This window comes from Gallus gallus, chromosome 21 (assembly GCF_016699485.2).
Source record: "Gallus gallus isolate bGalGal1 chromosome 21, bGalGal1.mat.broiler.GRCg7b, whole genome shotgun sequence".
NCBI classification, from domain to species: domain Eukaryota; kingdom Metazoa; phylum Chordata; class Aves; order Galliformes; family Phasianidae; genus Gallus; species Gallus gallus.
This window is the reverse complement of record NC_052552.1, coordinates 2,334,853-2,347,865: the sequence shown is the minus strand read 5'-3', so window position 1 is coordinate 2,347,865 and position 13,013 is coordinate 2,334,853. Positions and strand designations below refer to the sequence as shown.

The window sequence follows — 13,013 nt, the reverse complement described above, 5'->3', positions numbered from 1 at the left end:
ATGGCGCTTGTCCATTTGTGATCCAAACCTGAATGCATGTCTGTGCTTCAGACAGGGAACAGCAGTTAAATCTTGCTTTTCCTTCCCTTGAGGAGAAGGGAAGTGAGAGTGCTGGGCTGAAACACTGGCACAGAGGTGAGCTGTGCTCTCCTGGGGCTGGCAGGCAGACTGAAGGCGGCTGTGGGTGGGAGCAGGATGCCTGCCCCACGCAGCAGATACGTGCAGGGAACCACAGCACACACTGCTGCTGGCCACAGCTTACATCCTCACCTTGGTCCTGCAAGGGAACATTTTGCTGGCGGGGCTAGTGCTGTGCCTGCATGGCAGTGAGAGCTTTTCTATCTTCTTCACTTCCTGTGGTTTCTCTGCAGAGCAGTGTGGGTGAGCTCTGCCGTAGGTCTCACAGCACAGCTTGCTCTGGTGTTCACAGCATGCAGTGACCTTGTAGCTGACTGGGGACCCTACAGAAGGCAGCTTTCATGTGAGGTGATGCCCTGAACTCTGGTAAGTCACCTTTCTGATTAATTTATTATGCAGCTTTGCTGGGCAGGAAACTAAACCAAAGAGAAATGCTCCTCAGGTATCAGACAAGCTAGCTCCTACTGCAGGCTCAGGTATTGCAGCAGTTTTTTAATAGATGCAGTACAAAAATACCCTGCTGTTGAGTTTTCTGCAAGTGTTTCCTAAGTTCTGGTTACAGTCAAAAAACCTATTGTGCTTATTTATGGGCTTGTTACCTCAGCAACCCAAATTCAGTTACCTGGACAGTGGGCTGGAGGTGGCTGGCTCTGCACTTAGCAGAGAGAACTGTAGTTTTTGTCACTAATACTTGAGTGTTAGCTCTCAACAGGAGGGGGCTTGGTGTTCTTTTCCTCCTGTTGTTGCATTACCAGATCCTTTCAATTGGATCAGTTTAGGCATCCAACACAGGCCTGTTCTGTCTTTGAGTGTTTGACAGTGACGCTTTGAAGCCAAAACCAGAAAAACCTCATGCTTGACTCAGGGTTCAAAGAAAAAAGCTTGGTTTTATATGAAAATAATCCCACTAATTTAATGAATTCGAAGTTGAGTGCAAACTTTGATGTATGATTTTCTTTAGTTTTGTAAATCAAGCAATTTGCACAAAAGTACAGTGGTGTTTTCCAGTTGCTCGTAGGAAATATTTGAAGGAAAACAGGGATATCCCCTGCCCTTCCCCACTCCTCCTCGGAGAAAATTACCTCTGGGGAAGCAAAGCTGGATGTGGAATTTAATCAGACTCCTTGTTTTAAAGTGGTAGGTAAGGAAACGGTACATTATTGCAAGAGATGAATTTGGCTACATGCCTGGAAAATAGTTTACCCCCAAGCCTGCATCACTTCTATTACCTCTCTCATTGAGAATGAAAACATTTTCAAACAGATCGATACACAGTGGTGTCACACAGAGCATATCTAACCGTTTTGAAATGGTTCAAAGAGCAACATGTGAAATATTGGAGGTCTGGGGTTTTTTTTAGGTTTTTTTTTCCTCTCTCTTTTCCTATTCCTTCCTTTTGCTCTTTTGCTGTAGTTAAGCTTCAGTGGGTTTGAGTGCATGACAGGCTGCACCAAGGTACAGTCAGTGTTTTACACAAGCTTCACCTGTTACTGTCTGGCTGAGGCCTCAAGAGTTGCCTAGCTTCTACTACCAGCACACAAGATGTAATGTGAGCTCCTAATCCAGATGAGGAGAGATTTAAGGGATTAAGTGAACCTACAGCAAACAATATTGGTGTAGTGTCATGGTGCAAACAACTTCTGTGCCTTTGTAAGGCCACGTAGCCATCCTGCAGGGAGCTGAGGGGCACCAGTTTTAGGCAGTCTGATCTAGCTTGAAGCATACAAACGTTTTGTTGTAGCTTTTAGAGAACCTTGGGATGCTTTTCTCCATAACATAAGCACGTGCTATTTGGAAAAAGTCACTGTTGTTTTGGAGCTGTTGCCTGGTAATATCCAGAGATGTCCAGATTGTGCTTGTGAGAAGCAGAAGCTAATCTCTCCCCTCTCTGCTTTGCTCCTTCAGTGATTTTACCAGCCTCTGCCTTATCTTTCCCCAGCTGCAACACTTTGAACGTAGAACAGAGATGTTCAGTGGCAAAACTGAGATAAAGGCTGTTTTCAAGTTCAGTGTGCCTGACGTGGCTTAGCACGGGTCTGGCTTTGTACTAATTAATTTTCCTCTGTGTACATGCAAATAGTGTGCTGTTTGGTGAAAGACCTGTGTGAGCAGATATGTACCACTGCCTATCTAAAATGAAACTGTTTTTTTCCTTACTTCCAGTTGTAATCTTCAGTGCTTTTGATTGCAGTAGAGAAACAACTACTGGGAGGAAGTGCAATTTCAGCATTTCCTTTGGAAAGTACCGAACAACCTTTGTGTTTTCGTGCTTTCAATGGCTCAGTCTGACACACTTCATTAAAACGAGGATTCATTTTTTCCACTCTGCTTAAGGGCTTCAATTAAGGTGTCTCTCTTTTGATTAGTTACTCAGATTGATGTAAGCAGTGTTCTCTTCTCCAGCAGGTTTATGTGATGTGAGTGACCTAGATGAGAAGCATCCTACTTGTGTAGTGCCTTTCTCCCTAATTCAAACACAAACTCATCTTTTAGAAGCTCCCTTTTGTTAACTCAGTACTGCTATCTTGTGTTGAAATGCCAGCAAATAATTGGGCTGTAGTGTAAACTTCAAATGCTCACGTTTTAAATGATTTGACCTCTTACAGCAACACCACTTTTCACCTAACTTGACCAAGCACAGCTGCCTGAACCATGTGTCATCAGATCTAACGCTGCTGATAAGCACAGCTTTAGTTCTTAACCATGTGAGAAGAAAGAACACTTCAAACTCAAGAACCTCAGGAGGTAAGGGGTGGCTTACAACGTTTATCCCGCCGGATATCCCTACACTTGAACAGAAATCATGGCAAATGTTTCCTGGACTGAAGGTGTCTCCAACGGGACAGCTGTCAGGTTGGAAGCAGACTTCCAGTATTCCTTGTTTACCATCATCTACAGCATTGTGTTCGTGCTGGGACTGACAGAAAACGTCTCAGCTCTGTACCTCCTGTCTAACAAAGCAAGGCACACTTCTCCTTCCTACGTCTACATGATAAACCTAGCTTTGGCAGACACCTTGTTTGTTTGTGGGTTGCCTTTTAAAATCCATTACCACCTGAATCGGAACAATTGGATCTTTGGTGACGTGGCTTGTAGGATAACTGGGACTTTGTACTACATCAACATCTATCTAAGCATTGTCTTTTTCACCTGCATTTGTGTCGATCGTTACATTGCAGTGCTGCATCCCTTCACATACATCCAGATCAGAGTCACGCACTATGTGGTGGTGGCCACGATCCTTTGGGTGGTTGCCCTAAGCACCACGGTTGCACTCGTTCTTGGTGGTCCCCTCCACAACAAAGGGCTGAGGAACACCACCATGTGTTTTGAGAACTTTGCAAGGAGCAGCTGGATTTCTCGCATGGCCCTTTACAACATCCTGGCCTTAGTTTTTGGTTTTGTCATCCCATTTTCCATCATCCTGATCTGCTACCCTCTCATTGCGAGGAGGATCTCCCGGATCAAACACAGCATTCGCAAGAGGAAAGCTCTGACTACTATCTACATCATCTTGCTCATTTGTACTTTCTGCTTTCTCCCATACCACCTCACCCATTTCCTCCATTTTTTAATGAGAAGCCAGGTCATCCAGAACAAGTCATTTACTAACCTGATCTACAAAATGCGAAGGGTCACCTTAGCCCTGGTGAGTTTCAACTGTTGCCTTAACCCGTTCCTGTACTACTTCACCTCTTCTAACAGGACGTGGCACTTCAACTTCAGGTTCAGATTCAGGTCTAAAATGGTGTACACGATCTGCGACCAGAAACTTGGAGAGTACTCCTACATTTATAAACTACACCAGAGCTGTGAAAATAAAAAACAGAGAGATAGAATCAACTGATCTTCTCCAAGTAAGTACACTAGCCATCTTTGTAACTGTTGCTTGAAATCAAATCTGTGGTACCTATCATTCTTTCATGCAGTGGTTATTACATCAAGGCAGCACTGGAGGAAAGTGTCTAATGGTTCTATATTTTTGTTAGCCAACTACAACAGTACTTGAGGGAGCCTGTAGTCCAGATCAAATATGCTGAGACACCATATTCATGCACATTAGTGTTCTGGCCTCGTTGGGGTCCCCCTCTGGGGTTGGTTGGAGAACATAAGGCTTGATTCTGGAATGCAGCACAGGAAAGGGTTACTTAAAACAAACCAGCCTCCTTATTGATGCTAACCCTGAAAGCTGAGTGGATCCCTGCAGTCCTGCTTGGCTTTTCCCTTTTTTGGAGGGATCCTGTGTTTTCTCCCTGGGTGTACGCTGTAGTCAGCTGTGTTCACAAACTGCCTACATTCCACAGCCAAATAAGGGCTGCTTCTTCCCTTCTTATGAATCAGTTAATTGGCTTCCTGAGGAGTACTTGGGTACAGGCACTGTAGAATCACATGCCTGTAGAGTCAAGCTGGCCATCTCTTAATAACAATATTAGGAGATAACAGATGAGAGCATTTATCAGCTAACCCTGTGCAGTGGTAAACAAGCTCCTCTCCACAAAGTCAGTGGGGGAAGTCACTGTTCCTACACAACTGCACAACTTACACTGCTGTAACGTTCAAATATCAAAGCTTTTTTTTAATGACTGATTAAGTGATGATGATACCACGTGTCTGACCTGTTTCACCCTTTCTCCTGTATTAGCAGAATCACACAACTTGAGAGAACCGCTGAGTTTTCCACCCCGCAGAGTGGGACTACACCATCACAAGAGGAAAGAATTTATCATTCATGAGTTACCAATCACCAGAAAGCCACAGGCCTGACTCAACTTGCCTAAAAGCCAGCAACTTCAGAGGATGAGATTTTGGTAACAGCTAAACAGCCCCACTGCTCTGTTCCTTCCTATGCCATCTCCCTTAACAGACAATGGAAGGACTTTCAGCACTGCAGGGACTTCTCTGTAACTAAACACAGATGTTATGGTGTGGACAGAGGAGAATGTTATATATATGTTTTACTTGAAACTACATCAAGGTGCAGGTTTCTTTAAGGCTTGTCAGCTGTTATTCATACTTCCCTCAATGGAAATGAAGCTGCTGGGTAAACAGTAAGTTTAAAGCTTCATACTTCTGCCTACATTATATTTCTGCTTTGCATTTTCATTTCAAAGCTTTAAAAGCTCCTTGTTTTGGCTCCTCAGTGAGAAGACTCCCTGATAATAACCTTTAATGACACCCTTAATAGCTAAAGCCCAGGGAGCTCTTCTGCCCCATGCACAGAGCCCAGGCCTTCAGGTCAGTGCAGGACAGGGCTCACTGCATGGCTGTTGCTGCTTCTTGTTACTTTTGTGATCAAAAAGGTAGAATGGCATTGCTGAGGTTTTAAAGAAAATGAGCTGTGGGAGTAAAAGAACATTGAATCTCTCTTACCTTACTGTGCAAGTGATGTGAAGTTTGTTCTTCAGGACTTCTTAAAAACAGGCTGCAGTGACAACCTAGACCTGTTTCCAATAGAGGAAGACTGCGGTACTGCTGAACACTCTCACTGTGACGAATGGACAAACACTGAAGTTCCTTTGCCAAATATTTTTCTAGTTTTGTTTTAATAATGTAAACAAAATAAGATCTGTGTTTCTCTGGAGCACCAACTGTGCCTGCTGCTCTGTGGCTCAAGATGTACTCTGGGGCAGTCCCTTTTTCAGCAGGGATGTGAGATAGCTGCCTAATTCTTCATCCTACAGAAAAGAAAATCAGGATGAAAGCAATCGTCCACTTGACTCCTTCCTATTTCTGCTACCTAGAAATAGGCTAAAATAACTCTTGGATGCTGCAGCAGCAGTGTTCAAAAATGGAAATGAATGCACTTAGCACAAATGTATTCCTAGGTGTTCTTTCAAAATACCAGCCTAAAACTTGTGCTTGTCAAATAAGGTATCTGGACCTCCAAGTTCTCTCCTTTAGAATAAATGATATTTTTTCTTGAGAGCAAAGAATGAAGATGTGTTGAATTATGTATTTTTGCTCTGCTTTCAAGAAGGCAGTTCCTCGCTATAAAAAAAAGCATTCAAAATGCAGCCATAAGAAGTATATTCTTGAGGAAAACAGCTATCTAATCTTAGCACAGCTTTGTCTTAATGAACTTTCTGGTTACAGGTTGAAGTTTTATTCCTAGTTCATAGAATGTGCCCACACTCTGTTGCTACCCTGCAGGCCTGTTTTGGACTGCAAGATGTTAAGACCAATTAGAATTGGTTGAAATGTATGTCTTCAAGTATTCCTACCTGGTAAGTCCAGGATACGAGCAGAACTTTGGTTCCTTGATCCTCTGAGTGTGCTGTGGCTTGGATAAGAATGGACTCGACTGTTATAGAACCATCAGGGAGATGCTGCACTGAGTAATCCTTCAGGACCCTGGTGAGACAGAAGGTGTGCAATTTATTTTGGAGGGGACTGCATTAGCTTGGCCAAGACCATGAGTGCATCTGCTGATTGGCAGCCCCTGCTACTGAAGTGTACCTGCTCCTCTGGTTACAGTAGCTAAATAGACTGAGATCTAGAACAGTTACTATTTCGGGGGAAAAAAGAAGTTTTCTTTATTCTGTGTGATCGGTCTGGAAGGGCTGCCTCTATTAAGAATGATGCAATCATTCAGCCCAAGGGGAAAAAACAGCCACATACAGCCAAGAACGGGCCTACCCTTTGAGATGGTTGTACACACGGAGCACGGTCTCGTGTTCTTTCCGTGGGTCCTGAATGTGAACGCGGCAGGTGAAGCGCAGCTGGTGTTCTGCAAGGCCCAGCTCCTTCAGGGCCTGCTCGGGAGAAACCAGGCGGAAGCTCTGCAGAGGAAGAGTGCAAACCCATTACAAACTATTTCCTTGTGCACGCCGAGGTTTTATTCCCCATCTGTAGCCCCCCAGCATTACTTACGTTATCCTTCATAATTAGTGTGCCATGCATAAGCTTTGGCTTCTTGGCATCTGGTAAGAGACCTAAGCCAAGGGAAGAGAAAGACAACAGCGTTAGTCATACCATGCTTACTTGTTACACATGCAAGACAATTGCTCTAGGACTCAATGGATTCCCAGGTCTCAGCTGAGGCCCGCAGACTATGACATCTTTGTTCATCTATGCCTTAAAACAAAGCACACAGCTCTTAAGTCACTGCTGGGGCTCCAGACATGTAAGAAACAATGTTCAGTACTACAACTCAGCTGCCTCTCTCTTCTCATATCAGTTCCTGATATGAGAGACTTTCTTTTTCTTCCATTGAGTTTATTAAAGTAATTCCAGTCCTCAACAGCAAAAGCATATGTGGACTTCATTTTCAGAGCAAATGGGCAAAGCAAGGTAATATTGTGCCCCTTTTTTTCCTGTTTTTAAGCACTGTTGAACACCCATCCCCAGCACAGTAGCTACCTCACTTCACAGAAGCCCTTCTCACCCACTCAAACACTGTACAACCCGTTCTTACACAGGAAGGACTGCTACAAATAGCCCTGCAAGGCTGCTTCCACCTAATTCACGTGCTAAAATTGCAATCGAGGGGCAGAACCCCAAATATGTAATTCTTGCTTGAAAAACGTGTCACCTATTGCTGTTTCTCTCTTCAAGAGTCCCAGGGAGATGTCCACTGGAATGCTTGGATTGGTAAATATAGTCGTGGTCTCTCCATTTGCAGGCATGTAACAGTTGACATCTGCAGTGTAAAGAAACAACGTTAGGACTGGTGCAGCACTCTGATGCCCATAACAGAGTACTGAAAAGTAAACAGCCCCCCACTGTGCATTCTCTGCTTTCTCTGCTCATCTTTAAAGTCAGAAATTATTTTAAATGGGCTTACTATCCCAGTATACACTACAGATACTGATTTCTTGAGGCTGACAGGTTCTGTAAATCATGCTATTCCTAACTCTAAGCTGATCACCAGTATATTAATTATGTCAACGTAAAGCTTTCCTCCTTCTTTCTACTGTTTTCAGTACCAAAAGTGTACGTACGAAATTCCTGCTCTATTTTCTGCTTCAGAAACTCCATTTTCTTTGCTTCCCCGTGGACCAGCAGGACATTGCGTGGCTCAGCCTGGCGAATCAGCTGCATGATTCCCTTGGCATCAGCGTGGGCACTGAAGGACATGTACTCCACCTGCATCTTTACTTCCAGCTGCAAGAGGAGGGTGGGAAGCACAGGTGCTGTGAATCAGGAGCCACTTTGCCTTGTATACCAGGTGCAAACTGACTGCGACCACTCCATGTTTACTTTAAAGAAGGATGTAGAACACTTGGATTGGGAACACTTGATCTCTCCAACCTAATTTCCCATGTTCTCTGCCCTTGGACTGGGAAATTCAGGTGAAGAGAAAGTTGCTTGGCAGCAGAGGCGAAATACTTCAATATTTAGAAAAGCTCCCAATAACTCACTGCATTTTCAGAGCACAATTCCTTCCACACATTTGCCAGAACACATCAACACTTCAGTATGCTCAGGATCAGCTTCAGTTCCCTTCAGTGTGAAACTGTATCACTGCTACCTGACAGACAGGGTTTACATATCAAAGTTATTAATACTGCCCGGACAAAAACCATGGGGGACACACTACTGCCAGAGCAATGACAGAACAGCCTAGTTCCACTCTGACTGAAATGTTTCTCAGGTATTTCCCATGTTACATGCAACATATTCCCATATATATGTGTGTGCGTATATATATATTGGGTCTAACTGCCACCCAGAGTCCCCAAAAGCTTCCCCAAAACAATCCTCATTGAAAATAAAACTTACTATTTGCCTTCCCTCCATTTCCAGCTTGCGTTGTCCACTCAGAATCTTATGGCCCACCGTTCCCTGCACGCAATAGCCTGGCATGATGACCTGAGAAAGAAACCAGGATCATTTAGCCTAACGTGCTCAGGAAAACCTTTGTTCTTAGAGTGGTACCTGTAACAGTATCACATTAATACAAATTATCACTTAGGAAACAGAATTTCTTACCATATTCTTTTCGTTCCCTGCCCATTTCCTGAAGATCTGCAGGGACTGTCCTGCATGAAGCATACCAGGGGTTGCAAACACAACCTGGAATTCAAATATATGTCAAAAATAACAGCAGAAAAAGTGTGTGTTACTTTAAATATCATTACATATAAACTTCCTAAAACCGTGAAGAGAATCCACTAAATATACATTACAGCACACTTACTACAACAAGGCTGTAATGGGGCCTCAGTTGTTAATGCCAGCCTACCATTGGTCCTGGATTATCTGCAAAGGCTCGATCAAATGCTTTGATGTGTTTGAACTCAAACATGTTTCTCTGCACAAATGTTTTCCGGATCTTCTGATTGGTCCATGTGATGAAGAGCTTGTAATAGTGATTAGCCTTCTCTGTCAGTCCCGTGGAAAAATAAATTGGAGCTTTCAAGTTCATTCTTTCCCTGAAGAAAGAAGCAATCCAGACACAGGTGAGGACCAAATTAGTATCTTGGTTCTGAGTGCTCAAAGTCCAGAGGTTCACCTCTGTAGTCTCCAAAGATTTCTGGGCACAACAAACTCTCAGGAAACCATCAGCCAACATGCTGATAATGCTGTATCACCGTGCATTAACTTTGGTATTACCAGAAACGTTTCCATACGATGCTTATAAACACTTTTTTTAATCCCTCCACATAAAACCAGTTTCACAATGTGGCAAAGATGCCATCAAACCATTTAATGGACAGCTGGTACTGAGTGCTTGGGGAAGGAGGAGATAATGATCCTAGAGAGGAACGTGTTTAGTTTACTGCTTAGAGTCAGAAACACTGATAAGTAAGTGATACATGGAAAGAAGCACTTCTCACATGGCACCATGGGCCAACGTGCAGAGGAAAGCTAAGGAGAGTATTTGTACCAAACAGATAGAAAAGAATCACAGAAACCTCGAGGACCTCAATGTGAAGAGGACAAGGAGGAGGAACATGCACCAAAGAGGCTGCACTCACCAGAACGTTTCCAATAAAATGCAAAGTTCCTGGGCACGACCAAGGGCAAAAACTGGGATAAGAACCTGCAACAGAGACATGATTTAGTCTGTGAAACCTCAACAGCACACAGAGCGCACTGCAGCAATACCAGTGCTGAACAAGAGCTTCACAGAGAGCAAAAACCACATCACTCAGATCAGAGTGCTGTACCTTTCCTCCTCGTTCTACAGTCTCATGAACTTTCTTCAGGAAGTCTCTTTCTCTGCAGCGTTTGGAGTCTCTGATAGTTGTGGCATAGGTGGATTCTGTTATTAATAAATCGGGGCGACACTTATCAATCCAGGCAGCACTGAAACAAGAGGATTTTTTAACAAGCCATCAAATTAAGAGCCAGCATCCATCGCTGCTTATCTGCAGGTCTCAGTTGCAGAACGTCACTATCTCCACGTGGAGGTAGGAGTTAACCCAGCTCAGGATAGAGATCAACTCCATGGATTTTGAAAAGCAATTTTTCAGCCTGTTATTTGTTTAGAATAATTTTTTAATGCCTTGTAAGCATCACAAATATTAAAAATATCTCATATATGACAGTAATAAGGAAAGGAGTGTTAAAGGTGGTGACTGGCACTCTCTTAAGAAGCAAATGCTTATGGAAGATACCACAATAAAGCATTTCAAACATCTAATCCAATTACCACACAGCCTTAAAATGGATTAATATGAGTACAGAGAAGATTACATTAAGGTCTGTCCTGAGGACTCAATTTACCTCTGATCCTCCTCAAAATTCACACTTGCATTTATCTTTGCTGGAAAGATATCGTTAAGCATCCCAGTCTCCCATCAAAGAACAAAGAGTCAAAGCTGGTAAGCCCCTGTATATTAACAGAAGCTGTGGTAAAATCACCCTGCTTGAAACAGATACAATTCACAGAAACCCAGCTTCCTACTTACCCTAGATGTCTGTCTGGTGTCATGTTATAATCACCCTAAGGGAGGAAGGGAAATCCATTTATTTTCTCAAGCTAATGGAACAGGCTATTAAAAGGAAACGTAGCCATCTGTAACTACTGCTGTGCATACTTACGGTGTACACAACCGACTCACATCCAACCTTGATTTGGAACATGGCTGCTCCCAGCACGTGGCCTGCATAGTACGCCTTGATCTCCAGCTCCTCATCCACCTGCACGCGAGCAAGCACCATGGTAAGCACTTCACAAACAGAAAACTGCTCTGCCTTCCACAACAGTTCAGTAGGTCCAATGCAAGCCTATGCAGAAATGGTCGTTTACCTGAACTGTCTGATGAAGGTGCACAGCAACCACTTTTTTCATACAGTCCTTAATCATTTGGGACGTGAAGAAGTTTGTTTCCCCTTTCTTATCTACAGTTATTTTCCTGTAGTCCTCCAGGAGGATAGGACAGATGGCCTTGGTAGGATGTGTCATATAAATGGGCCCATCGTAGCCGACCATCTCACTGAAATAGGGGAGAGCTCCACAATGGTCCAAATGGAAGTGGCTGCAAGAGACAGAAAGGATAAAGACATTACACAGCAAGTTAGATTGCCTGGTTCTCACAGCTCGCTTCACCTCTTCAAAGCCCTCCGCAAAACAGAAGAACTTTTCTTTTTTCCCCTTTAGAAACAAAAATTGCCTACTTCCCATTCCAGTTGCGATCAGGAAGGAAGCTTTCTCACCTGATGATCACACAGTCTAGAAAGTCAGTCAGCCTCCCGTTCTGAGTAATGTAGGAGAAGTCAGGAAAGCGCCTCTGTGAAGAGGTGAAGAGCAGGTCACCAACATAAACCAAAGCCACTCAGTGCTACATCATTAACTGCAGGGACCACCAGCAGGAGCCACCTGCTACACTGGACGCTGTAACCCATCTCAAGGCAAGACTAAGCTGCTTTCAGCAACACAGTAAGAGCTACAGGCAATGCCATGGATACTCGCACACAGAAAGAGTCAAAAGGAAAAAGGATGAGCTCCCCTACAGGCTGAGGGAGCAGGGCTTGGTCAGCCTGGAAAAGAGAAAGCTGCAGAGAGACCCTATTGAGGCCTTCCAGTGTTTAAAAGAAGATTATAAAAAGGAGAAGAATCAACTTTTTACTCGGGTAGATAGCAATAAAACAGGAAGAATGGTTTTAAGCTCAAGGAGGGAAGGTTTAGACTGGTTGTTAGGGGGAAGTTCTTCACAGAGAGAGTGCTGAGGTGCTGGCACAGGCTGCCCAGAGAGGCTGTGGATGCTCTGTCCCTGGAGGCATTAAGACCAGGCTGCATGAGGCTCTGGACAACCTGGTCTACTACCACATGTGGAGGATGGTGGCCCTGTCTGTGGTAGGGGGTCGGAACATGATGATCCTTGGGGTCTCTTCCAACCCAAGCCGTGCTACGATTCTACGAGAGAGCAGCCAGCGGGCCCGCAAACAGATAACCCGTGCGCTCCCCCCCCGCCGTACTCACATCATCGTTGTAGCCCATGTGCATCCCGCAGTCGAGCATCACGTTCTTCCCCGCGATGGACACCAGGATGCAGCTGCGCCCCACGTCCTGCCCGGCGCCTGCAGCGAGCCAAGGGGGCCCCATAGCGAGGCGGCTCCGCGGGCACCCGCGGCTCCGCAACGCTCCGCACACCGCGGTGCGCGGATCCACAGCGGGCACCGAGGGTGGGACTTACCCAGCGGCGTCACCTTGATTTCGGGCATCTTAACGGCCCTGCAGCCCGACGCGCGGCCGGGTTCTTCTGGAAACGGCCTACCAGGCGGCGCGGCCCGGAGGTGCCGCTTCTTTTACGGCCATATTGCAACCGCTTCTCAGACAGAGGGGCTCAGAGAGGCGGGGGGGAGAGGGGGTCACCTCCACTCCGAATAGAAAGCGTTCCAAAAACAACCGTCAGCCCACCGACGCCCACAACCGCAGGCGGACGCCCCAACCGCCCCGCTCCCTCAGGGCCGCCCCGCTCCCGCCC

General features: G+C 45.0%; 2 protein-coding genes and 1 long non-coding RNA gene across 7 annotated transcripts in view; 1 reads left to right on the top strand and 2 right to left on the bottom strand.

Moving 5' to 3' along the window:
* LOC121107372 overlaps positions 1–3,888 on the bottom strand; it is a 20,699-nt gene extending 16,811 nt beyond the window's left edge. The window contains exon 1 of the long non-coding RNA XR_006931972.1: positions 3,752–3,888. This is a non-coding gene — a long non-coding RNA (uncharacterized LOC121107372). The remainder of the gene's footprint in view (positions 1–3,751) is intronic.
* On the top strand, positions 427–6,071 carry LOC114977882 (lysophosphatidic acid receptor 6-like). 5 transcript variants are annotated; one of them, XM_046903092.1, is made up of 4 exons: positions 445–504; positions 1,147–1,279; positions 2,745–3,995; positions 4,781–6,071. In XM_046903092.1, exon 3 carries the CDS (start codon positions 2,942–2,944, stop codon positions 3,983–3,985), a length of 1,044 nt encoding a protein of 347 aa, XP_046759048.1. In that variant the 5' UTR covers positions 445–504; positions 1,147–1,279; positions 2,745–2,941; the 3' UTR covers positions 3,986–3,995; positions 4,781–6,071. The 5 variants fall into 5 exon arrangements, with proteins under 5 accessions (XP_040507019.1, NP_001357692.1, XP_046759047.1 ...); XM_040651085.2 differs by lacking the exon at positions 1,147–1,279 and having other exon boundaries at positions 427–504; positions 4,784–6,071; NM_001370763.2 differs by lacking the exon at positions 1,147–1,279 and having other exon boundaries at positions 427–504.
* INTS11 (integrator complex subunit 11) lies at positions 5,663–13,013 on the bottom strand. The gene is made up of 17 exons (NM_001012836.2): positions 12,723–13,013; positions 12,509–12,606; positions 11,743–11,816; positions 11,336–11,564; positions 11,128–11,226; positions 10,995–11,029; positions 10,251–10,389; positions 10,059–10,123; positions 9,323–9,512; positions 9,070–9,153; positions 8,860–8,949; positions 8,079–8,241; positions 7,670–7,777; positions 7,009–7,070; positions 6,775–6,917; positions 6,360–6,489; positions 5,663–5,813 (listed from the first exon to the last, which is right to left on the bottom strand). The coding sequence occupies exons 1-17, from the start codon at positions 12,748–12,750 to the stop codon at positions 5,748–5,750; spliced, it is 1,803 nt and encodes a 600-aa protein (NP_001012854.1). The 5' UTR covers positions 12,751–13,013; the 3' UTR covers positions 5,663–5,747.

Excerpts from the sequence above, each read along its gene's own strand:
- LOC114977882 (XM_040651085.2), top strand. The coding sequence starts at position 2,942 with ATGGCAAATGTTTCCTGGACTGAAGGTGTCTCCAACGGGACAGCTGTC.
- INTS11 (NM_001012836.2), bottom strand. The coding sequence starts at position 12,750 with ATGCCCGAAATCAAGGTGACGCCGCTGG. Across the intron at positions 10,124-10,250 it reads CTGTAGAACGAGGAGGAAAG|GTTCTTATCCCAGTTTTTGC; the intron begins GTACAGCACTCT and ends TCTCTGTTGCAG. Across the intron at positions 5,814-6,359 it reads TCGTATCCTGGACTTACCAG|GATGAAGAATTAGGCAGCTA; the intron begins GTAGGAATACTT and ends TCTTTTCTGTAG.